The sequence below is a fragment of the Podarcis erhardii genome (assembly GCF_964252035.2).
Source record: "Podarcis erhardii genome assembly, chromosome: 13".
Lineage (NCBI taxonomy): Eukaryota > Metazoa > Chordata > Lepidosauria > Squamata > Lacertidae > Podarcis > Podarcis erhardii.
Genome location: NC_138502.1, coordinates 27,020,286 through 27,046,851, shown reverse-complemented (window position 1 = coordinate 27,046,851; position 26,566 = coordinate 27,020,286). Strand labels below are relative to the sequence as shown.

General features: G+C 46.1%; 2 protein-coding genes across 2 annotated transcripts; one reads left to right on the top strand and one right to left on the bottom strand.

Annotated features, from left to right (window-relative positions):
• The first annotated feature begins 2,626 nt into the window (after positions 1 to 2,626).
• On the top strand, positions 2,627 to 14,397 carry PGAP3 (post-GPI attachment to proteins phospholipase 3). The gene is made up of 8 exons (XM_081837055.1): positions 2,627 to 2,844; positions 5,053 to 5,150; positions 5,970 to 6,122; positions 7,601 to 7,663; positions 8,224 to 8,285; positions 9,339 to 9,475; positions 11,824 to 12,028; positions 13,336 to 14,397. Exons 1-8 carry the CDS (start codon positions 2,655 to 2,657, stop codon positions 13,394 to 13,396), a joined length of 969 nt encoding a protein of 322 aa, XP_081693181.1. The 5' UTR covers positions 2,627 to 2,654; the 3' UTR covers positions 13,397 to 14,397.
• Positions 14,398 to 17,785: 3,388 nt separating this feature from the next.
• PNMT (phenylethanolamine N-methyltransferase) lies at positions 17,786 to 25,614 on the bottom strand. The gene is made up of 3 exons (XM_081837061.1): positions 25,002 to 25,614; positions 21,011 to 21,221; positions 17,786 to 20,055 (listed from the first exon to the last, which is right to left on the bottom strand). The coding sequence occupies exons 1-3, from the start codon at positions 25,159 to 25,161 to the stop codon at positions 19,626 to 19,628; spliced, it is 801 nt and encodes a 266-aa protein (XP_081693187.1). The 5' UTR covers positions 25,162 to 25,614; the 3' UTR covers positions 17,786 to 19,625.
• Between the last annotated feature and the right edge of the window lie 952 nt (positions 25,615 to 26,566).

The following is a 26,566-nucleotide window of genomic DNA, read 5'->3' as shown; positions in this document are numbered from 1 at the left end:
CACCCGCATCCCAGATCCGGCCTAATCGCCTTCTAAATCCGGCCCACGGATGGTCTGGGAATCAGCGTGTTTTACATGAGTAGAATGTGTACTTTTATTTAAAATGCACCTCTGGGTTATTTGTGGGGCATAGGAATTTGTTCACCCCCCCAAAAAAAATAGTGCGGCCCCCCCACAAGGAGGTAGACATGTCTAGATCTACTGGCCCAGATCCTAATTTAAGTTAGGATCAAGGGTAATCTAGTACAACCCCCTGCAATGCAGGAATCACGGCTAAAGAATCCTTGGCGGGTGACCATCCAACCTAAATTAAAGAACCTCCAGTGAAGTAGAGTGCACCACCTTCCGAGGGAGTCCATTCCACTACTGAGCAGCTCTTTCCGTCAGAAGAGGAATTGTCCCAAGCTAGGGAGAGGTTCACACAATTTTAAGTGATTCCATCTTTCCAATCACACATTCTTCATTAACAACCCTTGACCCTCCAGAGAGGCTGTCCAGAAGGCACAGGTGGTTACCGAGGGGGACAGGGACGGAATGAGGACAGGAAATATTTCCTCCTGTGAATTTAACTAATCTTGGGATCCATGCTACTGATTTCAGTGGGCTTAGTCTGTCCACCTAATTCTGCACAGAATGAGACTGGAAAAAGACTGGAAAAACAGAGCATGTTGCAGCTTATGTGGGGTAGGTAGGGAAGAAGGCTTAAGATGCAGCTTTTTTGTTTTAATCCCCCCCACCCTATGACGTTGTAATCTCAAAATTTATAAATTGATGAATGGTATGGAGAGAATGAATAGGGAGAGGGAACTATCTCCCTCTTTCAAAACACAAGAACCCAAGGTCATCCAGTTCAGGCTACTATCGGGCAACAGGTTCAGGTCTGACAGGTATTCAGTGGAATGCATAATTATCATATAGAAGGTATTTAAATTAACGTTGGAGCTGTAATATCTGCAAAGCAGCCCTTGGAAGAGTATACACATGAATCACTGGAGGTGTCTACTTAGAAGTAATTTTTATTGAATTCATTGGGACTTGGTCCCTAGCAAAAGGAGCTACCACCTTGAAATATTGAGTACAATAAAATGCATACACTATCCAGGCAGCAGTCACTGAAAAATAAAATTTGCCATGATTCATTGTAATGCTGATGCAGTCATAACCACTACCATAGATTGTTTTAAAACAATTAGTTCACAGCTATAACCTCAAAGCAATGGACAGTTCTGTCAGTACATGAATTACCGGTAGAATAAATTTGCAATGGCTTCTACCCTTCCATTCTGAGGAAGCTAGGAGATGAAGAAATTCAGGAGCCACAACCAGGATGCTTTCTGACCACAGAGGCAAACAATTCCTCCAGATTCTGTTGCTCATGAGGTCTGGTTAGGGTGGTTGCTACTTGTTAGACCTGAGGATCTGACCAGACCTTTCAAAGAATTAAGCCTCTTCAGGAGAAGGAATAAAGTCTCAAGGGGAAGGGACAGAAGCATGGGTCACTTTATTTATTGCTAGGCTTTCCTATTACTTCACTTTGCTATCAGCTCTGCCTGTGGGTGTCCACATGACTTTTTCTGGGGTGAAGGGAGAACAGCCATAAAAGAACACCAGTACCTGCACTTTTTGCCTCATCTCTGCTTCTACTACAAATGCTAAAAACTATGGTCACACCATATATTTTAAGCACATAAATTTCTTACTGCCCCAATTAATGCTATGCTGTACTGTATTTAATTTACTCATCCATAGCCAGTTCTTCACTTGATTAAAAAGCCAAGGTGTTTGTTTGGGTTAAAGATAGGCAAGGAAAGCAAACAATACGTTATCTTCAATCTGTTATCAAAATTAACCTCACCAGCATGTGAAATGGCAGGCAGAGCTACATGAAACTCTGTGCATGCTGTGCGTGCATGTGTGACTGCACACACACTAAAGCACATTCAAAGCACATTTCCCCCCTCAAAGAATTCTGGACACTACAGTTTACTAGGAATTGTAGTTCTGTGGTAGATAAACCACAGTGCCCACAATTCTTTTAGGCAAATAATGTGCTTCAAAGGTAGTGTGCAGACTGCCAGTGTGTGTACATATTGCTTACACCCGTGTGCATTGGAGGCAAGCTATATATCTGTTCCCACAGCCCAGGATTGAATTTCTAGAGACCCAGAGGAAAGGAGCTGAACACTGACGAGTGACCATTCTAGAAACCTGCACTGAACAAAGGAATTTTCGAAAAGCAAAAATAAGGGCAATAATATAGGGACGGGGGTTTTTTGGTGTTTTTTTTAAAGGAAAATTTGGGCAGCTGGAAGAGATTTTAAAAAGGTAATTTTTAAGAGAAAGAGAGGTGGCAATACTGCTTGTAAGTGGACGAGACAGGATTGTAGCGCTTGAAGGGGAGGCAGAGATGGGGATTCTTCTCTGCTTCTAACTGGAAGGGTAAATTTCTCCCAATACTGTAGTCTCTCAGGAATTAAAGTGGAAGAAAGAACTACATTTCCCACAATCCCCTGCCCTTGTCGCCAAGGCGGAACCTTTGCGCGTGCGGCTTGGGTTTTCCCCAACTCTATGGCTTTTCCCCCGGCTGCTTAAAGCAAAGGACCGTTTCCGGTCCCCAAACCAGAAGTGGAGCTTGCAGCCTCCCGGCCGGTGGGATGGCGGCTCGGGCCGCGCTCCTACTGCTGCTGGGGGTGGCGGGCGCCGGCCCGGCTCCCGCCCAGGCCTCGCGGGGGGACCGGGAGCCCGTCTACCGAGAATGCCTGACGCATTGCGAGAGGCGCAACTGCTCCGGGCCCGGGCTGCGGCACTTCCGCTCCCACCAGCCTCTCTACATGAGCCTCACAGGTACTGCAAGGCCCCCGGCCGAGGGAGGGCCACGCCCACCGCCAAGGACGAGGCGCGAGGGGGGCGGTGTCCGCGGAGTGCTCCTCATTTGCATAGCCACGCGCACGAATGACGGTGCCCCGCCCAGGGCTCCCCATAGGACGGCTTGGTGGCAGCGCCTACCCGCCCTCTTGGCCAATTCCTGACGCTCTCTCCCGCTGCCCTTGGTGGGAGGGGGTTCAGTAGCGGGCAGTAGCGTCTGAACATGTGCAGAGTGCATTTTCCAATTAAATTAGCAATGGTTCTTGGATGTAGTGCTGATCTGATGTTGCCTCCTCCCCCTCTTAACAGTGAAGTCCTACTCAGAAGTAAGCCCCACTGAGTTCAATTTGCAGGGAAATGCACATAGGGTTGCAGCCTGGGGCTCCAGCGCAGCGAGGCTGCGCACACAGCTGTTGCATTGCTGCATCGTTGTTTGCAAGCAGGACTCTGCTATGCCCCCAAAAGGGCTGGTGGGGCAGCTGCTGCAGGCCTTGCAAGCTGTCTCTTGTTTATTATTGTTGTTTTACTTATTTAGGCTGTTCCTATCTCATCCTGAATTAGGGAGAGTAGCCATTCCTTACCCATTAGGTAAAGACAATTATTTTCTAATGTTTTTAAAGTATCTCTCTTCAAGTGAGATTCCCCTGCCCCCCCCCCCATTGATTTATTTCTCCCAGGTTTCTTAGGTCACTGTTGAAAGTGAGCCCATTGAGTGGCTAGTTGTAGCATTCACTGCTAGGTATGTGGTTCAACTCCTTATCCGCCCTCCAGGTTTCTTGGAGGTTATAGTAAGTAAGTGGGAAGAAGCCACAATTCTTTAATTAACTAGGTTGCTTGTGGGTGGCATAACATATACCATCGTTTACATGGAGTTAGATCTTACGTATGTTTATTCAGAAGGAAGCCGCCTGAGTTCAGTTATATATACTCCCCAATTAAAGCAGGCGATGTGAGGTTGTGGTTAAGAGTGTTGGATAATCTCTGCTCAGCCTTGAAGGCCACTGGGTGGCCTTTGGCTAGTAGTTATATCTCAGCCTAACCTGCCACAAAGGGGTTGTTGTGAAAATAAAAAGGGTACCACTTTGAGCCTCTTCGAGGGAAAACGGGATACAAAATAAAATAAGTGTACAGTCATACCTTGGGTTGAAGTTGCTTCAGGTTGAGCGTTTTCAGGTTGCGCTCCGCGGTGACCCGGAAGTAATGCATTACTTCCGGGTTTTGCTGCATGTGCAGACGCTCAAAATGATGTCAGGCGCATGCGTAGAAGCGGCGAATTGCGACCCGTGCACACGCAGATGCGGGTTGCGTTCTGCTCAGGATGCGAACAGGGCTCCGGAACAGATCCCGTTCGCATCCAGAGGTACCATTGTATATGACTGCAACCTTAACATCCCTCTCTCACTCAGGAAACCTTAACCCCTCTTGCCCATTACATCTCCTGTTCAATGTATATGTATGGCAGAACTGGCAGACCCAGGTTTCAGACATACATTTAATTTTGAGAAGTCCACATGGCAAGACAGTTGGAACCTGTGGTCCTCCAGATCTTGGATTACCATTCCCACCATCTCAGATGCTGGCTGGGTCTGATGGCAGTTGGAGTCCAACAACATCTGGAAGCCCCCATGTTTCATGGGATTGTAGTTCTAATAGAGATATTACAGTGGTACCTCTGGTTACGAACTTAATTCGTTCAGGAGGTCTGTTCTTAACCTGAAACCCTTCTTAACCTGAGGTACTACTTTAGCTAATGGGGCCTTCCGCTGCCGTGTGATTTTTGTTCTCATCCTGAGGTAAAGTTCTTAACCCGAGGTACTATTTCTGGGTTAGCGGAGTCTGTAACCCAAAGTGTTTGTAACCCAAGGTGTTTGTAACCCAAGGTACCACTGTATATAGTTGCATTTGCATGTTTCCTGATTCCAAGCAGAAAACATGCAATATATGCTTCATTTAAAACAAACAAGTTAACTGTAAGAATTCATCCTGACAACAAGCGGCTTGCCAGTCATACATCCATACATCATGCTCCCTTAAAATAAAACAAACTTGGCAAATCTGAGTACCCCTTCCCCGCTGTTCCCATCCTGGTATTTTAAAATTATTTCATGGAGTTCCATTGAATTCAGGCATTAGGCAATAAATTCATTTGCACTAATTTTAATTTGTCCTCCCCCAACCGTATTCTAGGATGGACCTGCAGAGATGAATGTAAATATGAATGTATGTGGTTGACGGTGGGCCTTTACGTCCAGGAAGGATACAAAGTGCCTCAGTTTCATGGAAAGGTAAGCAACGTTCGTGTGCAGCAGCTGCGAAACGTTCCATGTTCAGGATCATTGGGATAGGAATTGAAAATGAAGCTGCTATCATAATGCTGTTATACAAACATATGGCACAACTGCATTTGGAATACTGTGTACCGTTCTGGTCGCCTTACCTCAAAAAGGATATTGCAGAGTTGGAAAAGTTTCAGAAAAGGGCAACCAAACACAGCAACTGTGCGCCTTTGATCGGGTTGCATGGCTGTCGCATCCCCACACCATCCTCCCCGAGTCGCCTTGTAGGGCTCGGTGCAGCAGCCATGCCGCCTAGGGCTGGTGCGTCGACGGACACATGCACCCACGCACCGCGTGTGGCTTAGAGACACACTCCACCACAGTAGCAAGATTCAGGAAGGAGAAAAGAAAGTACTTCTCCACATAACACAGAGTTAAACTATGGAACCTGCTCCCACAGGAGGCAGACATGGCTGCCAGTTTGGATGGCTTCAAAAGAGCTGCCTTTGATAAAAAAAGAGCTTGAAACTTACCAGCTAGTTGGTAGTAACCTTAAACCCTCCTGGGCTGGGATTTTGCTTTGTAGTGGAGGTTTCTGCAAAAATGTATCACCTGACATCATTGTGATGTTAAGTGACTGACCTGTGGGAGTAGCCCTCCAAGGGTGGTGGTGGTGGTGGGGAGCCCAGGATCTGGCCCACTGGCCAAATCCAGTTCCCCACCATTGCCTCAAACCGTCCTGAAAGAGCATGTATACTTTCTCATTTCTGGCTGATGACATATTTTCCTTCTTCTTCTCCCTCCCTTGTTTTCCCACCCGACCCTCAGTGGCCCTTTTCCCGCTTCCTGTTTTTTCAGGAGCCTGCTTCTGCCTTTGCTTCGTTCCTGAACGGACTTGCCAATTTAGTGATGCTGAACAGATATAAAGCTGCTGTCCCCCGCTCTTCTCCCATGTACCATACCTGCATTGCCTTTGCTTGGGTAAGTCATTCTGGGCGGTTAATACCTCACCACGGCAAGATGGGTGCCTTAGCTTCCTTCTCATCTTCTTCAAAGAGGTGGGAAACATGGAGAATAGAAAAGACAAGGAATGCTTCTTGTTGCTTGAGATCTTGTGGGAAGGAAGCGGGGGAAACATGACAGGTTTCCCTACAAGAAGACTCACAGAAACACACCATGTCCTGCTCCTCAGTCCAGGCTGTCTCAAGAAACGCAGAGCAAAGTAAGGAAGTAAGGAGGGCATCTCCCATGAGGAACAAACTCGAGCCATAGCAGAGTGCAGTGTGTTTCCAGTGGCATTGTGGGTATTTGGACAAAGGTTTGCTGAATTATGTGGTATTTTCCTCTGGGATTTTTTTAAAAAAGGGTTATGTTTTGGAACAATGCTTATAGAGTTGGTTTCTGTTATAGAAATTCTAAGGTCATATATATATTCATAAATGTACAAAGCAAACACATACATAAGTATATAAACCACATGTCTGAAATAGTACAAGAGAACAACCCTGAAGCCATTTTGACTCTCCCAAATTGACCTCAGATGGGAAAAGCTTTCCAATTGTCATTGGACTGTAGGGGCTTACACCTCCCTGTAAATACAGTCTGGCAAGTATCTGTTAAGCTGAGCACACTATCAATATGCATAAGAGATTCAAGAACTAAGTATTTACCATCTCAAAGGAATGGCCAGGCTACCCAGAAAAGGCAATCAGATAAGGCATTATCAGGTATAATGGCAGACAGGAGAGAAGTAACACACTCAGATTTCTGCTGGGGACCACCTCTTTCTGTGATGTATGTATGATGTTTTGGGGGGTGGTCTTGAGCTACAGGGTAGGCAATTTCAAAAGTCTATGCAAGAGCTTGCACATCAGTGTTCTGGGTGCCTCCTCCCTCCTGCATGGTGATCACCCTGTTGCAACAGTTTAATAAAGAACAGGCTTACTAGCTACTTTGCCTCTCAATATTCTCTGGTTTGGCCTGTTATTTTCTCCTACCAATAGAGAACCTACATAAGGACTCTATACAGGCTCTTGGGTACCATAAGGGAAAAGGAGCAGTTTTTTCTTATATCAGTTTCTATCTAAGCTTTTCCTTCTACTCTGTGGGCAAATTGTGTTTTGATTCGGAAGCAATTTGAGGAAAAGGGTGGAATAGAATTGATAGATGGTGATAATAAGAGATAGCACGTATCTAGGACTTTTTGAGTGTTTCACATACAGTATTATTGCAGCAGTCCAATAGACTAAAGCAGCATGATTCCTCTAATTTTAAAGAGGGGCTGGGACTTGCTTCTGGGTTTGTTGGTTAAAGTACCATATGGCAGTTATCCCGGTTATCCCAGAATGGCTTGTTTTTATTACTTCTGTGGTAGAAGCCGGTTTTAACAACCTAACTTCATAGAATGTGGTATTTTCAGGATAACCATTTCTTTCCCTGCTCCTTCACTCCCCCTGCAGGTTTCTTTAAATGCCTGGTTCTGGTCTACAGTTTTCCATACTCGAGAAACGAATCTAACTGAGGTGAGCAATTTTGCTCTCGTATCATGAAAAATGTTGGTAAGGGGCGCCAGGGGAATTTTGAAGGCATGGCAGAAACCTCTCTAGTGGGTTAAAAAAAATTAGATAAGGTAAATGGTAGAAAAAAAGGAACTTGTGTGAACCCCAGGTATATAGTGCAGCCAGCATGACAGCATAATCCTAACTATGTCTACGTCGAAGTAAATCCTATTGAATTCAGTGGAGGTTTATCCCAGGAAAGTGAGGTTAGGATTCTAGCCTGAGACTTGCTTTCAGATATGTGCGCTCAGGATCATAATCACATCAAGTTGTTTTTGAGGTAGGATAAGAGGACAGCTATCACCAGGAAGAATCTTCCCTGTTGGGTGTTAAAAATACTCCTAGTAGGCTTCTGAGTATTTGCAGGCCATAATCCCAGGGGAAAGAGAAAACTTTCAATGCAGCTCCCTGTCACTGGAGAAAAGCCATGAATAAACACAAATACCATGAGGATTTTCTAAAGAGAACGTGTAGCACTGAATGAGAACCGGCCCCGATTTCTAACGATATTTCTCATCCCACAGAAAATGGATTATTTCTGTGCATCAGCCGTCATCCTTCACTCTGTCTACCTGTGTTGCGTCCGGTGAGTTTCTCTCCTTCTTAAGAACATAAGGAGAGCCTTGCAGCTGGGAAAGACCAAAGGCCCATCCAGTTCAGTGTTCTGTTATCCCACAGTGGCCAAGCAGGCTGATGTGGTTAGCACAAGCCCAATAGCACTCCCCTACTTGCAATTGTATCTAACCCCCTTCCAAAGCGGTTTCTGTTGGTCACCATTCATCCGGTGACAAGCTTCACCACTTGCCCTGCGAACATATACTTTTTGTCTGTCCTGCCTCTCCCACTTTTCAGCTTCACTGGTTGAAATGTTACAGTGGGGTGGAGAACTTTCTTTGGGCTCCACAGGCTAGATCTTTATCAGCCTTGCCCACCTGTCGAAATCCCCTGCGTGGCTTTGCCAAGTATCCCCAGGCTCCCCCGTTAAGCCCCTGACCTGGGAGGCTTAGGAGGGAGAGTGCAGAGAAACTTGCAAAGGCTTTAAAGCAGCTCCCGCACTCCCAGTTCAGCCTCCAGAGCGGTTGGGAGCAGCTCACGTTTCCCTTTTTAAGTGAGCGGATGAGTGGCAGCAGCAGAGAGGAGTTTCCCCTGTCCACTCACAGCTCCCATATTTCGCTTTTATTCAAAAACTGGGCATCTGCAAAAGGACAGGTCGAAACCGCAAGAGGAAATGTGTGCGGACAGGATATGTGCAGATAGAGGAGGAGCAACCCAAGGACAAAGCAAAAGAGCAGCAAGTAAGGAGAGCTAGTGGAAACTGGCCGGGTCTTTTGGGAGTTGTAGCTGTGGCCATTCGAGCAAAAGAAAATGCTTTGTGTTCTGTCTGCTCAAGTTTCTGAACGGCAGGACCAGCCTTTGCAGCTCAGCCGTGCCCATAGATCAGGGATGGGGAGCCTGCGGCCTCTAGATGTTGATGGGCTCCAACTGGACTCCTTTGTCCTTGACCCTTGGCTCACACCTGGAGGGCCGCAGGTTCCCCATCCCTGGCCTAGACCCGGAGGAACTAGTCCAGAAGTGACCCAGTTCCTACAGCTCTTGCAAGTTCCTTCAGCACTGTCTCTCTCTTTTTCTTTTCTTCCAGGACTTTGGGTCTGAAACGACCAGCCTTTGCCACCGCCATAGGCATCTTCCTGCTCCTCTTCCTGGCCTGCCATGTGTCGTATCTGACACTCGTGCGCTTTGACTATGGTTACAATATGGTTGCCAACGTGGTAATAGGTGAGGGCGGTGGAGCAATGTTCTTCCCCCTGCGGCAGGTGTTGGTTGGTGTGGAGGTGTAGCCCAGCAGATAACCTTTGTATGGCCTTCTCCCCTAATGCCCCCGACCTTTCTAAGGTCCCACCTGCATCAATCAGTATCATGCCACTTTATACTGTTGTAGATTCTCCTTCAATGAATCCTGGGAACTGCAAATTGTTAAGGTTGCTGAGAGTTGTCAGGCAACACCTCCACATCCCCTCACAGGACTGCAAATTCCTGGGAAGAGAGATTAGCTGATTCTGGTCGGAGAATCTCTGATAAGTCCTTCTCTGCATCTGGCCACAGAAAGGCAACAGAGAGATCATTTCCCCTCATTCTGTTTCTTAACCCGAGCAAAAGATTGTTTTGTGGAGATATGCAAGCCGTGCTCAGAGCAGTGGGGTGTATGGGGTGTTAGGGGAAGGGTAGCACCTCTGGGGACGACGACATGTCATGCACCTTCTGGGTTGGTTTGCCCACCTTTGGTTCCCCCCCCCCCCCGCACTCAGTTCTCACCTGTGGCTCCTTGAAGATGTCATGTGACAGTGGCCACACCCCAGAAACAGCTTTGACTGGCCGGGTAAACCAGGTGAGGGTAGCCGATGGGTCTCAATCCCTCGGTGAGTTAGGGACTTGCTCCTGCATGCAAAGACAGGCTCTGGCAGATTGAATTGATGAAGCTCAGTCAAGAAGGCGGTTTATGCACATGCAGTCGAGGGAAGTGAGGGTTAGATGGGGTTCGTCCTCCTGGGAAGGTAGTCCATCTAGAAGGAGGAATACTCTGATCCCAAACCTCTCCTGCCTAGTGGGATATCTTTGGGAGAAGAAAAGGCTAAGGAGCAAATCCTACGCAGACTTGGAGTGGAGTCCCTAAGACTGTTGGGTGGCGCTTTGTACGCCCCCTTTTGGCACCTCCTGCAGCCAAGCTGGTGCCAAACGTATTGCTCTGCTTTCCTTAAGTTAAATAAGTTGGAGTTCTTGTTATTAAATTTAGCAAGAAAAAAGCACACCAAGAACTCAGGCCAATGTAAGTTTCAATAGTGGGAGTGGTCCCTACTCGCAAATTAATAGTCAATTGTAACAAAAACTAATCCATTCAAAAGTATGTATGACAGGGCCCTGTTTCAATGTATTCACCTTCATCAGCTAATTGTTTAAAGGGTGTAAGTTTGAAGACTTTCGGATTATTTTCTATGTCTTATTTTCTATGTTTCTCAGAGATAACAACTACGTGTGGGTAGATCAACGTGTATCTTGGGCTTTTCTGTGCGCACAGAAAATAACAGGATATATATCTGTAGAAAATAACAGGATATATTTATCCGAAAGTCTTCAAACTTACACAACCCTTTAAACAATTAGCTGATGAAGGTGAATACATTGAAACAGGGCCCTGTCATACATACTTTTGAATGGATTAGTTTTTGTTACAATTGACTATTAATTTGCGAGTAGGGACCACTCCCACTATTGAAACTTACACTGGCCTGAGTTCTTGGTGTGCTTTTTTCCTGTTTTCCTTTGGAGCATATCAGCGAGGTCAAGGTCTTGTCGTCTGGGCAGCCAGAACCTCCATACACATTGCCCAGGCTTGTGCCCCAGGGACGTCACTTTAGTGCTGCCAATGCAGTAGTTTGAATTCACCCCCGGAGGCGCACTCCATTGTCTCTTGAGACAGGCAGATGCCAACTTGCAACTTGCTAAGAGCAGCATGTAGGTACACCCTTTAAAAGCACACACACCAAAATAGCTGTGAGCGTAACTTGAGGTTGCATCTATATTGCTGGTACATATCTCCCTTATTCCTTCCCTGTACTCCCAGGGCGTTTGTAGTATAGAGCACCAGGATAGCAGCCCAGGACCCTCAGGGCAGGTTCCCTGGGATCTGCGGATTCACTGGGTGCAGGGCCAACCAGCAAGAAAAGGGCACCTCAGTTATGGTTGTTCAGCATTATAGAGGCAAAGAGAGAGCAGGTCTGTAGATCCCTGGAGCCATGATTTCCCACAACAGTGCAAAAGCTTGTGTTGTTACATATTTGCCCAGAGGTTCCTCCTCTGACTTACGGCTCGGAAGCAGAGTCACAACTTGCAGCTCCCCTTTCTAGCTTCCTCCATGCTTTCTCAGTGGATGATTGTGGGGGATGTATGCATGGGGAGGGGATATTCCTGGCATGCCTTGGGATTTGGTGCTGAGGAGCAAGGGGTCTGGGGTCCAGGGCTGCTAGTGCCTCTGGTGCATCGCCATGTGCATAACACATCTAAGTTCCTGCCCCACTGTGACTACTGCCAGGCATGAAACGCCATCCTCTTTCTGCCTTACCTTGCAGGCCTCCTCAACCTCCTCTGGTGGCTGGGTTGGTGCATGAGGAACCAGCAACGCCTGCCGTACGTCTGGAAGTGTGTGGCGGTTGTGCTGCTTCTGCAAGCCTTGGCCCTCCTGGAGCTCCTGGACTTTCCACCGTTGCTCTGGGTCTTCGATGCCCATGCCATCTGGCACATCAGCACCATCCCCGTCAATATCCTTTTCTACAGGTCTGCCAAGTTTGCTTGCCTTTGCGGGTGGGCCTTCTGCCATTGGTTCTCTGTGATTGCTTGTCAGGGCGCTGCTTGGACTCCCATCTCCCATCAGCCCCAGCCAGCATGGCGAAGGCTCAGGGATGATGGGAGTTGTGTGGTCCAGCAGCATCTTGAATGTCACACACACACACACCACTGATCTATTTATTTTGTATCCCACCCTTCATCCAAGTCAGGGCAGTTCACAGCTCAAAAATACAAGATAACACAGCATAATAAAAACAAAAACCAATACCACCACCTCCCACTTCACTCCCACAAACACATTTAATATTGGCCTGGTTGAAGAGGAATGTTTTCACCTGGTGCTTAAAGGTGTATAATGAAGGCGCCAGGCGAACCTCCTTGGGCAGAGCATTCCAGAAACGGGGAGCCACCACAGAAAAGGCCTGTTCTCGTGTTGCAACCAAAACTCTCATGGAGGAGGCATATGATCTACAGCAGTGGTTCCTTAATACCGAAATACTGAGTACCCCCTTGTTTTTCAAAAGCCAAACCATGGGCCCCTTACTTTTGAAAAGTTAAATATCTTTATGGTAGTTTTTGTTATGTGAATGATGCCATGGACCCCTCGGGTGAGTTATGCAGACCCCTTGGGGTCTGCGGACTGCCAACTGGGGACCACTGATCTAGAGCACACACAATCCAACAAGCTAGAACTTGTTGGAATCTGTGGCCTGTAGCCAGTCCTGCGTAACATATTTAATATACTTTCATGAAACGAAGCTACAAGCAGCCATTTCCCTGGAGCATAAAGTGTACTCCTTCATTCCAGCCCTCATATAGCAATGTACAGAGAAGCAAAAAACAACAGGAACCTTAGGCAGACCAAAACAAACCAATAGAGATACTGAATTAGATCACCAAAATTATATTTAGGAAAGGCAGTAGGGGAAAAGCGAGCTTTAAAGGCCTCCTTGAATGCCTGAACTGAAGGAGCCAAATGAATGTTGACTGGAAGAGGGTTCCACAACTGCAGGTCCACCACCAGGAAGGACCTCTTTCATGTGCTCACCAGCTCTAATCAATTCCACCATTGGGGCATGCAAGCAGGACCTCAGGCGTGGACCTTAGATTCGAGGGAGGGCAATATGGGTGCTGCACCTTCCTTGCGGTTCACGTAGCTGCTATTTCAGGAGACTTGCATTTCAAGGTTTTCATACATCACCAGGAAGACAAGATGGGCACATTCTAGTTCTAGGCATATTGGGTAGCTCAACCCATCCCTTCACTTAGCAACTTCCTCTTTCCTCTCCTTGCAGTTTCCTTGTCGACGACAGCCTCTATCTTTTGAAGGCCAACTCCATCATTAAAATAGACTGAAGGCGCTGGTGGAACACAGCCTGGAGAACACCACTGGTCTCGATGGAAGACATCCATTGGCTCATTTCCAGCAGGAGTGTGCTGTGTTCTGAGAAGTGGCAGCAATTTGCACTTCCTGGTTCTGCCCTCCTACTTCCCCAGCATCCACGTGTGGGTTCTGCTGCCATGGTGTCCTAAACTGACTGTCTGCCTTTCTCCTGGATATATCAGGATATACATCTTGCCTCTCCTGAAACTTGCGCTCGAGTTCCTCGCGCTGCCTTCCCAAGTCTTTTTATGCTTCTCTGGGGAGATTTTGCTTGTGGCTTGTCCTGGTCAATTCATTTTTGAACATTTGTTTTTATTATCCCACCCTGATTAGCTCTATGGTGTTAGATCTGTTGGCCTAATATGCTTTTGCTAAGTCGACTTCCGAAAGCAGCATGGACGATGCTTCTCGACGCAGAATTTTCAGAAGCCTTCTTTGTCATGTGCCATGGGTGAAATTGAAATGTCAACTGTTTCAGCAAAGTAGTCCTGACATGCTGTTTCATTGACAGGTTGCCTTTTGTTCTTTGCCAGCCCATCAGGTAACACTGCTCTGCAAACCCTACTTCCCCACGACTTCCCTGTCGTGATAAAAACAAGAACTAAGATTCCAGGTTGCGGTGACTTCTAGGAGGAAAAAGAGAAGATTTTCCCTCTGACCTCGAAGCTTTGTGCACATACTCCTTGGTGGTGTGAGCTCTCTGTACGGGTTCAGACGCACCTCGGTTCATTCTTATTTTTTCAGAGCCGAGTCCTGGCATTAAAAACCAGGGGTTGGGCCTTGTCTCAAATTAAGTCTGAGCAGAATGGAAAAATATATATTTAAAAGACTTCTTTAAAAAAACAATTGGGGTGAATCTCTGAATTTTTTCATCCTGAAGACTATTCCTTCCAGTCTGTGGAAGCTGTATTCGTCTGTTCAAGCTGATATGCGATTCATGGGGGAAATAAATGGCATTTCTCCTTTCCTTTGACACATCTGCTCTGTTTTTAAAATAGACACAGACTGCAGTGGGGTATGAGAGAGAGAGAGAGAGAGAGAGAGAGAGAGAGAGAGAACTTGTCCACCAAAGTTGCATCTAGTCTACTAACCTTGGGATGCTTACAAGTACAGTGGTACCTTGGAAGTCGAACGGAATCCGTTCCGGAAGTCTATTCAACTTCCAAAACCAAAGCACAGCTTCTGATTGGCTGCAGGAAGCTCTTGCAGCCAATCAAAACCTGCAGAAGCCCCGTCAGATGTTCGGGTTCCAAAGAACATTCGCAAACCGGAACAGTCACTTCTGGGTTTGCGGCGTTCGGGAGCCAAAACGTCCGAGTACCAAGGCATTTGACAACCAAGGTACAACTGTAAGGCCTAATTGTGTCCCCAGCATCTCTGAAATGCATCATGGTTCCATCTTAGATTACAGTGGCTAACAGCCATTCCTGGAGGCCATTTCGCCCCCTACGAACTCTGGGGCAGAGATCTCAGCCTTGAGATCTCCTCTGTTCATTTGCTGTGGGCCTATCTCCTTTTTTGTCTTTTGGAAAGACTTGACGTTGCAGAAGATTCCCTTTTAAGGTGGGGCTGCAGATAAGCTGCCTCAATATTTCTGGCAAAGCCAACTGGTTTTGCGAACCTTCCCAGAGATTTCGGGGGTGGGGGGGCAAGTTCCCAATGACACACCTCTGCAGCCCTGAAATGACATCAAACTTGGCACCACTCCAGGAGTCGGGTTGCAGCACTTTCAGCAAGGTGTGCATGAACCCTTAAGCATTTCCTGCCAGAAAAAGAGAAACAGAGACAGTGCAGCAGGAGGGAGCCAAGACTGCCAAGGGTTCTTCGGAAAATGACTCAAGACGAGAGAACCAAAGAAATAATGGAAAAGACCGGGTGGCTTGCTAATGTCAGGTGTTCTATGACTCTAATCAGCCACCAGGTGGCAATGGAGGCCAGTCGTGGCTTGCTGGTGCCTTGGAAGGTACATTTAATAGAATCTCAGAGTGGTCAGAAACTTTAGAGTGGTCCCCAAGGGTCATCTAGTCCAACCTTCTGCAATGCAGGTATCTCAACTAGATCATACATGACAGGCGGCCATCCAACCTCTGCTTAAAAACCGGCAAAGTAAGGGGAGTTCAGGGATGCGGGTGGCGCTGTGGTCTAAAGCAGTGAACCTAGGGCTTGCCGATCAGAAGGTCGGTGGTTTGAATCCCCACAACGGGGTGAGCTCCCGTTGTTCGGTCCCAGCTCCTGCCCACCTAGCAGTTTGAAAGCACGTCAAAGTGCAAGTAGATAAATAGGTACCACTCCGGCGGGAAGGTAAACGGTGTTTCTGTGCGCTGCTCTGGTTCGCCAGAAGCGGCTTAGTCATGCTGGCCACATGACCAGGAAGCTGTCTGCAGACATACACCGGCTCCCTTGGTCTATAGAGCAAGATGAGCGCCGCAACCCCAGAGTCGTCCATGACGGGACCAGTCAGGGGGTACCTTTACCTGTCCAGTCAGGGGTACCTTTACCTGTACCTTTAAGGGGAGTTCACCACCTCTCGTGGGAATCTGTTCAGTGTCGAACACCTCTTACTGTCATGTTTTTAATATTCTGTTGGGAGCTGCCCAGAGTGGCTGGGGAAACCTAGCCAGATGGTCAGGGTATTAATAAGTTGTTGTTGTTATTTATTGCCACCACTTGAGAGCACCACTTGTTAGGCAAGGGAAGCTGGCTGAGCTAGAAGAATCAACCAAGCCAAGGTTGGAAGCCAGATCTTCTGCAAGTCACTAAAAGCAGGAGGGGGGGGGCAGCCTGCCTTCTGCCCTCTTCACCACCCAGGTGCCAGTTGTTTCGGGCTCTGGTGCCTGCTGACCAGCTGTATTTGTGCCATGATGGATTTTTATATAGTATCTACCTTCTGGCTCGATGTGTGTGCTGGATTAATAATAATCCTCCTGCTGCCATGAAAAGGGCACTTCTTCCCCTTTGAAAGCCCAGGCCGCTTTCAAAGAACTGTACATTCTACCCGTCCTTTTGGCCGGGAGCTCGGAAACGGGTGGGTGAAGGTGACCTGCTGGAGCTCGTCATCAAAGGCCACCTCTGCGCTTCTGCTGAAGGCCAGAGAGCATTCAAGGGCTGCTTTGCACCCTCCCTTTAGGAAAAGTGACCATGCTAGTGGATCCTCGGTGGAGGGCCTGTAGCTCAGTGGCAGGACAGAGCACATGCTGTTGCCAGGGGAGGGCTTGAGGAAATAGAAAGAGCCAAATTGTCATTTCCCAAAAAAGCATTTTTTTTGGGGGGGGGGTTGATAATAGGGGCAGAAGTCCCCCGCAAAAGTGGGTTAAATTGGTTATGTATGCTACCACCGCAGCCAGAATTCTGTACGCGCAGAAATGGAAAGAATAGGAAGTTCCAACAATAGAGGAGCGGACTTTAAAACTATTGGACTATATGGAGATGGTGAAACTGGCGGCAAAAAACAAGAGTCCCAAAAGACGAAATGTTTGCAGAAGAGCGGAGACCATTATTATATTATTACCTGAGAAAACATTATAGTTCAATGAAATTGCAGGCAGGACTGGAAAATATAAGCCAAGGAGTGGGAATGATAAAAGAATGTAACGTGGGACATACGCTATAGAAATAATTTATTATATTTAAGGCAGTAGATAAAAGGATTTGAACAGAAACATCATGGGGGTAAGGGTGGGAAGTCAAAATGCTAAGGGTACATTGTGTGGAAACTGAATTGAATTTGTTAAATTGTGTGGGAAATGAATAAAAATTTATGAGGGAATAAAGGAAATAACAAGAGCCCTCGTGGAGCAGGCCAAAGGCCCGTCCAGCCTAGCATCCTATTCTCACAGGGGCCAACCAGGTACCTGAGGGAAACCAGCAAGAAGACCCCTCCCCAGTTTCCAGCCACTGGTCTACAGAATCATTACTGCCTAGGGTTAGCAGTCCATGATGGCTGGTGATTTGCAGGTGTGCCAAATTGAATAAAATATTGGGGGTGCCCAGGTAAGCCCCACCCCACATAATTGATCACATGATGCAGCACATGCACACCATTTGAATGTCAATGTCCATCAACTTTGGGAAGGGGGGCTGACCCCCTCAAATATTTTATTGAGTGGGAGCCAAAGGGACATCGGCCCCTAAGAATTGGAAGCCCCTATGGTGACTCCTTTTGCCAGTCTGGACATATTATCCTGGGCTAAATGGACTTGATATTGAGATGCATAAGTCTGGACTTCATAGGAGGCCCCCTCCTATGTTTCTACCTCTGTGCCCGATAGCTCGCCCATGTTCTTGGCGAGCAGAGATACATTTTGCAAACGGAATATTTTTGTTGTTGTTAAGGATGCATTTTATTAATTGTGTTTGTTTAAACAATTTATTTGCCGCTTAGCTATAGCCATCTCAAGGATACAATGCAATGAGTAAAAACGAGTTAAGACTATGAAGTCAAAATTCAATTACCATGCCTGCTGGAATTTCTAAAAATGTCTGGCCTCCATTGGAAGCGGGTGCCTTTGCCTGATGCACAGAACCTTTTTGGTTTCCTGGCCCTGTCACTTTCCCCTGGAACATTCATGGAGCATTTGCTCTCATCTGCACATGTGTGACAGCTGCCTCAAATGTTCATATTATCGCTTATTCTGCATTCTGTTTTCTAATTGGATTGGTGGGGGGATGCATCATGCAACAGTGTTTGTGAGGAAAACCACTGGCTTGATCTTGAATGTGGCTAGTGTTGTGTGAAAGCTAAAAACCTAGCAGTGGGAGCGCACTGGTATGTGGTATTGTGAACATCCCCTTAACCTGGACTGTGCCACAGAGGGAAGGGTTTTTGAAACAACAACATCCCAATCTGATATCCGCCCACCAGCAGCTGCTATTTAAATAAGAAATCGAAACACGTCTGGTGAAGCACTTAATTTTGTCCTCGGATGCCTCCGTTGTTGTTTTTTAAAATCTCTGGACTGCCACGCCTAATTCAGACTCTAGCGACATGTTCTCCTCAGCAAGAGGAGATTTCCCTCTTAGATTTCTGCCTTTGTGTCGCAAACAGGTACGGCAATAAACCAGTGTCTGGGTTGTACTGGGCGAGTGGAGGGCTCATATTACAAAATACTGCTCCATTATGAAACATTGCACACGGAAAACCAACATGTTAGGATTTCCTGACTACAACCCTTGTCCCTGACAAATATGTGCAGGGATTTATTTACTTTTGTGCTTCTATCCAATACTTAAGGTTCCCTCAAGCCTTCTGGTACCTCCCTCTTGTGAGTGGTGCTTTTTACCTACACAAGCAACAAGACCACCTGCCTGAACATGAGCAGGAAAGGGAATAATAATGGCAGCAAAGCTTACCTGAAATATAGGTTTTGCCTGCACCATACTACTGATTTTCTCCTGCAATGAGCAGGGAATACAGGGGACTGAAGGCTCTGTTCTGGGTTGCACTTTCTGAAGCCCAAGAGGCCTGGCCAGTGCCTCACACAGGAAGACGAGAGCCTACCACAGGCCATGCCTCAGAATCTTCTGCAACGTGCTAGGATACCTTGGCAGAAGAGTCAATATGGAAAGTAAAAAAGGTCAACATTTGGGAAACCTCCATCCTGCTTCATGTCCTAAGGAACATGTACCAAGGAAAGGTACTTCCAGATTTATTTCATAACAAAATTTATATACCACTTAATCATAGTAAAACCTCTAAGTGGTTTACAAGATACAAGCTTTGCAATAAATGAGGGGGACTTGATATTGCAAACAGGTCATTCAGATGTCACGAAAGGGCTGTTAGCAACAGGATTTTTGTTTAGATTTCAGCACTAGATTTTCCACAGAAATAGTAAATCTGGATTAAAGGTGGGCGGGGGGGGGGGGACAACAGGCTGACATTTTGATCTGTGTGAACGATGCAAGAGAACATTTTAAGCATCTGGCTTCCTCCCAAAGAATTCTGCAAACTGTAGTTTGTTAAGAGTGCTGGGAACTCTAGGTCTGTGAGGGATAAACTACAGTTTGGGGGGAAAGCCATAGGCTTTAAACGTGTTAAATGTCTGGTGTGGAAGTGAACACACACTTATTTGCACTCACAGAACAGAGGATCAGTTATCAGCACAGGAGCAGCAATACAGAAAAGAACAGGAGCAGCATGCAATAAGCTGGGTTTTAGGGCGCAAGGGCCTTGTGTGTGTGTTTCTGCTAGGCGAGCTGGGATCAGGCTGTCTTCTGCGCATGGATGAAGAAGATCCCTTGCACGTCATCCACACCAATCTTCAGGCTCGGCGGCATGACGTAGGAGCGGAAGTTGCGGGTGCGATAGCCGCTCTTGGCGAAGGATTCCTTGACATCTGCCTCGCTGACGGGCACGACTGACAGCTTGGCTTCTCCAGCCAAATAGAAGGACTCGTCCAAAGCCCCGATCATGAGGAAGTGGCCACCAGGCTTGAGAAGCGTCGTGACGTTCCGCAGGGCCCGGTCGAAACTGGGCCGGTCAGGGCTCACGGCTTCCAGGCAGAAAGCAGAGACCAAAGCATCGGCTGGTTGGCTGAGAGAGGAACCTAGAGGTTTGGCCTGGTGGACATCGATGGGAAGGATCCTTCTGAGTTTCTTCTTCAGCTTTTGCTCCTTTTCCTTCCACGGTTCCCTAAATAAATAATCATTTGTTATTTATATGCCGCCCATCTGACTAGGTTGCCCCAGCCACTCCTGGAGGCTTTCAAAACAAACTATAAAACCACAGTAAAACATCACACATTAAAAACTCCAGATGTCTTCTAAAAGTCAGATAGTTGTTTCTGAATCTAAAAAGGAGCAAAGTCAGAAGGAAGAAAATACGAGAAATCTAAAGAAGGAAAAAGAAAGAGAAAAGGAAAAGAAGCGGGGGGGGGGGGACTGAAGAAAGATAAAATAAAAGGACTTCCAGCTCTCTGCGGCTACATATGATATTTATTCTTTAAGATCCAACCATTCTATATAAACCAGCATTTTTTCAATCTTCAAATCCAGATATTACAAGCTCATTTTCTCTTTCGTGCAAAAAGTCCATAAGAAATTTCCAATCCTCAACAAATGTTGGTAATGATTTTTCTCTAATTAAACATGTTAGCCATCTCAGCCAAGTCCAATAATTTTATCAGCCATTCTTCTATAGTGGGTAAGGCTATGCTTTTCTTTGTGCATATAGCAGTCTTTGTGCATATAGCAGTCTTGCCGCAGTAATCATATATTGTAGGTGTTTTACCTCAGTATATTATAAAAAGATGCTTTGTAATGGGTATACTTAGATGGCCATAGGTTTCCCATCCCTCTGCTAAGCTCCTTGTCACCTGCATTGCACAGCCAGTACCTCTTTATCTACTTGCACTTTGACGTGCTTTCGAACTGCTAGGTTGGCAGGAGCTGGGACAGAGCAACAGGAGCTCACCCCGTTGCGCGGATTCGAACCATCGAGCTACTGATCGGCAAGCCCAAGAGGCTCAGTGGTTTAGACCACAGCGCCAGCAGCCAGTAAGGCGTGGTAGATCACAGGTAACCATGATTGCATCCCTAGGCTTATTCCTTGGGAAGCCGTGCCCCTCTCTCCTGCATTTATTTCTTACCCATTGCCTTCAATCTTACAAGTATACTGGATGTAAGGAGACCAGTCAAAGCAGCTGGAGTCTTCACCGAGCACCCAGTTCTTTATCTCGGCCCGATTCACTTCCAGGTAGTCTGTGGCCACTATCTCCTCAAAGTAGTCGCAGGCACTGAGGAGCTGATAAATGGTGGGGCCTGTGCCAATATCAATAAGGGTGCGGCCGCAGATTTCCCCTGCAAGGAGTGAGAATAAAGAACTAAGGTGCAATCATATCTGGAGATAAACAATTACCGTATTTTTCGCTCTATAAGACGCACCAGACCACAAGACGCACCTAGTTTTTGGAGGAGGAAAACAAGAAAAAAATATATTCTGAATTTCAGAAGCCAGAACAGCAAGAGGGATCACTGCACAGTGAAAGCAGCAATCCCTCTTGCTGTTCTGGCTGCTGGGATAGCTGCGCAGCCTGCATTCGCTCCATAAGACGCACACACATTTCCCCTTACTTTTTAGGAGGGAAAAAGTGAGTCTTGTAGAGCAAAAAATACGGTACATAAAATACTAGAAACCTCTTAGAAAATAAATAAACCTGTATTCATAATGAGGGTGGAGGGGGAGTGCAAGTCTTTCCCAAATACAATCATAAAAGAGGATTCAATACCCTGGCCCCTAATTTTCTGTCCAGAAATGACCTTCTCATAAGGTGAAGGGTGGAAGTCAAATGGCTAAAGTCGTATCTTGAGGAGAAACCTAGAATCCAGGCTATTTGGTTCCCTTTTCTGTTTGTGTGGGGAAATGTAATGGAGATGCCTGCTGCAAATGCTCCCCTTCTCCCACTCCCCGACCCCAAAAGATTTGATCCCATGGAGGCGCAGCTCACTGGAAGATTTCCCACCGAAATTATATTGAGAGGCAAGCAGGATCCAGTACTTGTGATACAGTAGTTCAGGAGATACAGGAAAAACAGCACCTGCCAAAATTGCCGCTTCTAATAAAATATCACAGGCACAAGAGGCTTGTATTCTATTGCATTTGGTCACCTTATCGCTGATTGACAAAATGCCCAAGGGAAAGTCAGATAGAAGCTCCCAGCCAATCAAGGCCTGGAGGAATGAGGGGCAGCTTGAAAGATGGTCCTGTTTTCTGGATCTTTCCAAGCCAGCCGAGTTGTAAGAATCTGCACACGAATTGCATTTTAAGTCTTCCACATAGCCAGAAGAGCGGTTCCATATTGTGATGTCTCGCAAGCCACCTACCAAACTAGCATCCCTTTCACTCCACATCACAACACGCTGTCTGGCAAGAGAAGCCTAGGCATCTGGGTCCTCCTTCACACCTTGTAGAAGTGACTCAGTCGCCTCCAGGATCCCCCTGCCCATAAGGATCCTCCCCTCTCATTGGTCAATTGCCCTTCTCACACTCATGATCTCACTGATTAAGCTAGATAAAATGTCTTTCTTTCTTTCTTTCTTTCTTTCTTTCTTTCTTTCTTTCTTTCTTGTTTATACATTTCACTAATTTTACATACATTTTGATATTTCAAAACTTGGCTTCCTTCCCCCTCTTTCTGCAGTTCCTTAAATTAGTTTTTAATATCTTCTGCATATCCAAATTAACTTAATTTGCTCATTTATTCATCTTCTTTAAATATATACTCTTATAAAACTGCAGGTTATTACAATAATCCTGCCCATGTTTTTATCCGTTTATAATTTATCTGTAAATAGTCAATAAACCATTTCCATTCATATATATATATATATATATATATATATATATATATATAATGTTATCTTGATTTCGTATTCTTCTGGTAAGTTTCCCCGTTTCTGCATATTCCACAAGTTTTTGCATCCATTCTTCCTTTACTGGGACTTCTGCTTTTTTTTCCATTTTGGGGCAAGTAACATACTTGCCACTGTAGTAGCATACCTGAATAAGTTTCAATACATTTTAGGTAGTTCTGTCCCTACAATTCCTAAAAGAAAAGTTTCTGGTTTTGTTTTTTGTTTTTACAAAGGTTATTTTAAACATCATTTTCATTATATGATGTATCATTTCCCAGTAAGCTTTAACCTTACTACAAGGCCACCACATATGATAAAAAGAACCTTCTAAGCTGGATAAAATGTGGCAGTGTGGTCTCCTACTTTGGCTGTGTACATTCATTTAAGAATACACTCACACACACACACACACACACACACACCTCGCCGCCAAAAGGCTCCTGGGAACTGTACACACAGAACTACACTTTTTGTGCCACCCCAAACTAAGTAATTGACACAGCACATTGGGGCCACAAGTTAATGCCCACCCCCAAATCCAGTGGCGTAGCGTGGGGGGTGCAGGGGGTGCCGGCCGCACCGGGCACAACATCTGGGGGTTAGGATTAGGGGGGCGCAAATCCACGGGTTAGGGGGCGCAAATTACTTGCCTTGCCCCGGGTGCTGACAACCCACGCTACGCCACTGCCCAAATCCAACCTTGTCCAATTAGCACTTACGGTAACTTTGGCATCAGTTGTGGGTTTTATTTGGAGGGGGGACCTGAAATTTCAGGGCCACATGTTAATGGAGCTCTTGCAAAGCCCCATGGCAGGAACCTACCACAGTAGATCACAGCAGGAATCTATCACAGTCTATCAAAGCAGCCCGCTTTGTGAGATGGCTCAGCCGCTCTGCAAACTTTGCAAGAGAACTCAGTTAATTTGCAAGTCGCCACCTTTCCTAAACTTAAGCGCCAAGCAGCACAGAGCAAAGATCTTATAGGCAGACCCCACCCCAGCAGCTCAGTTTACCTCCTGCTTCTTGAGTCCTAATTGGTTTATTTGCCAGCAGATGAAAAGGTAAAGAGGTTATTATTTACAAACCGTACGGACTAGCAGATTGCAACTAATATATCAGTCTGTAAGATTGCCAGAGTATCAGGATTGTATTCAACGAAGATCTATTCGGAGAAGACCTGCTCAAATTCATGAACCTGGATTAGTCATGTCCCTTAACTCTAACTAAGACTAGCATTGGCTACAATCCTCAGTATTTGGTGCAAAGTTTCAGGGCTCTAGAAACAGGCACAGCTCAGAAATCCAATTAAGAAATTTATTTAAGAGAAGTATTTTTTTTTTAAGGGACAAATTGTAATCGCTATCAATATGAAAATAAAACACCAGACCAGAAAGCTGGCCTGTCTAGTCCTATGCTAAGCAAGCTAATGGAGCAAAGACTTACACCTGCGATCACTTCTGTGGTTGATAGCCTCTGGCGATGGTTAAAAAAACGAGTGACTTGGGCTGCATGCGCACCATCTAAAGAGCATTTAAAGAATCCTAAGGATGCTGGAACTCAAAATGGCACTAAACTAGCACTAAACTTTGGCATTGGTTTCAGGGGAAAGCAAAATTTTGGGGCCACACATTAATGGAGCTTCTTACAAGGCCAAAATCTCACCCAATCTAAGTCAGTTGCCTGGGTTCAGCTAACTATTTAATGTTAATTAATTAATTAATTAATTAATTAATGTTAGAAAGATGCTGAGGTCCTGGAAGGTCATAGTTCAGGTTTTACAAAGCATTTTACTCCCCACCCTCCAAGTTTACAAAGGAGCTCTCTCTTTTTTTGCAATGCACTTTTTTCAAATTTAGACAGCTCCGCATTTGGAAAGCTTACTTCTGATGAATGGTGACGTTGTCAAGGAAAAGGTAAAAATGACCCAGAGGCATAGCCTGCCCAAGACATATTGGCACCTGAGGCCGAACCACTAAATGGTGCCTGCCTCCCAGCCAGGGAAGAAGGAAGGGAATGAAGATCTACATCAGGAACAAGGGAAGAATAAAGGTTTGCGTTGGGATTTGCTCCCCCTGTGAATCCTGCCGCTTGAGGCAGGCGTCTCACCTTGCCTCATGGGTGGGCCGGCCCTGTCAAGAGGCAAGGCAGAAGATTTTCAAACGAGACAAAGGGAGATCACCTTTGAAACCCAGGTTTGCTAAGGAAAACAATTACAGGTCTACCTACCCGTGGCAAAGGCATCTGCCAGGCAGCGAAGTTTCCAGGGCACTGCAAACTCTTCGCTCGTGAAGTTGGCACGGGGTGGCATGTAGTTGTTTTGCAGGTAGGCCCGAGGGTTGAACCTCTGGTAGCTTTCAGCCACAGCCACGATACCATTGGCGCTCATGGCTGGGGAAATGCTTGGCTGTGTCCGGCTCACGCAACCGGCTCTGGGTGAGTGGCTTTATAGCCCAGGCTGACCGAATGCAATTAGTCCCGAGTACTTTGGGCTGATACCATCAGGATCAGCCTGCGGGGCCTGTCTAAATTGGGGCCATTTCTCTCGCACACTCTTCCGCTCGCCGTGGAGTAATTGAGAAGACCTTTCCAGGAGCTTGATGGAGGTCCTGGCAATGCTGGGGGCGAGGGAACGGATTGCTTTATCTCGCACTGGATAGTCGTTTAATAACTCTATTGAAAGGACACTTTATTGAAGCTGTTCATCCAGTATAACCAAATTACTGTCAGGAACTAGGATGGGCTGGTAGGGGGAGTCTATGTCATTTGTCAGGGAAGAGCCCCGCTGGCAGAAGGTTAGACAGCTCCCCCTTCCATGCAAGAGGCAGGGGGGCCTGTGAATCACCCCACTCCTCCTACAACAGAGGAGACTGTCTAGTGGTTTTTACTATTAAGCCCTCTTCTCAGAGAACTCTGAGATTTGTACCTCTGTGAAGGGAATAGAGTTCTCCTAGCAACTCTCAGCCCCCTTAACAAACTCCAGCTCCCAGAATTTTGGGGGAGAAGCCATGACTGTTTACAGTGGCACGTGGTGCTTTGAATGTATGGTGTGAATGTGGTTCTTTTTTTTTGGTAATAAGATTTATTAAAGTTTCAAAAGAATTACAAAAATGAAAAAACAAAAACAAAAACAAAAAGTACAAAATACAGAAAAAGTAAAAAAAAAATTAAAAACATTTCAATCTTTCCATGTCTTGTCTTTCATTTACTTATTTCCCTGACCTCCTCACACCTCCCTCTTTTGTATTCTAGTTCAATTGTTGTTTCAGCAAGTCCTTACCCTTTCTGCATTTATCTTAATACTTTATCGTAATGTATTATAACTTTACATTTTTACATATTAACAATCCATTTTTACGTACCCCTTAACCACCTTATTGCTAAAACCACTTAGCTTCATTCCAACCTCCCTCTAGCATTCCTTAATTTTACAGTGTTTCTGTAAATAGACTTTAAATTTCTTCCAATCTTCTTCTACCAACTCTTCTCCCTGGTCTCGGATTCTGCCAGTCATTTCCGCCAGTTCCATGTACTCCATCACTAAGACACTTTTTGCTTTTCACATTGTTACCCCATCTTTTTCCCCAAGGAGCCTGGGATGGCAAACACAGACCCTATTTTCCAAGGACAGTCCTGGATTGATAGAAGCCGCCCCCTTTTCTGATTTGATCCCGGAATGCCTCGCTTTTCCTTAGGACGTCCCTATTTTCATCAGAGAAATGTTGGAGGGTATGGAGTTATCTGACTCCTGAGCCATCTGATGGCAATCCTGTATAGAGGAGGGCTTAAAAAAA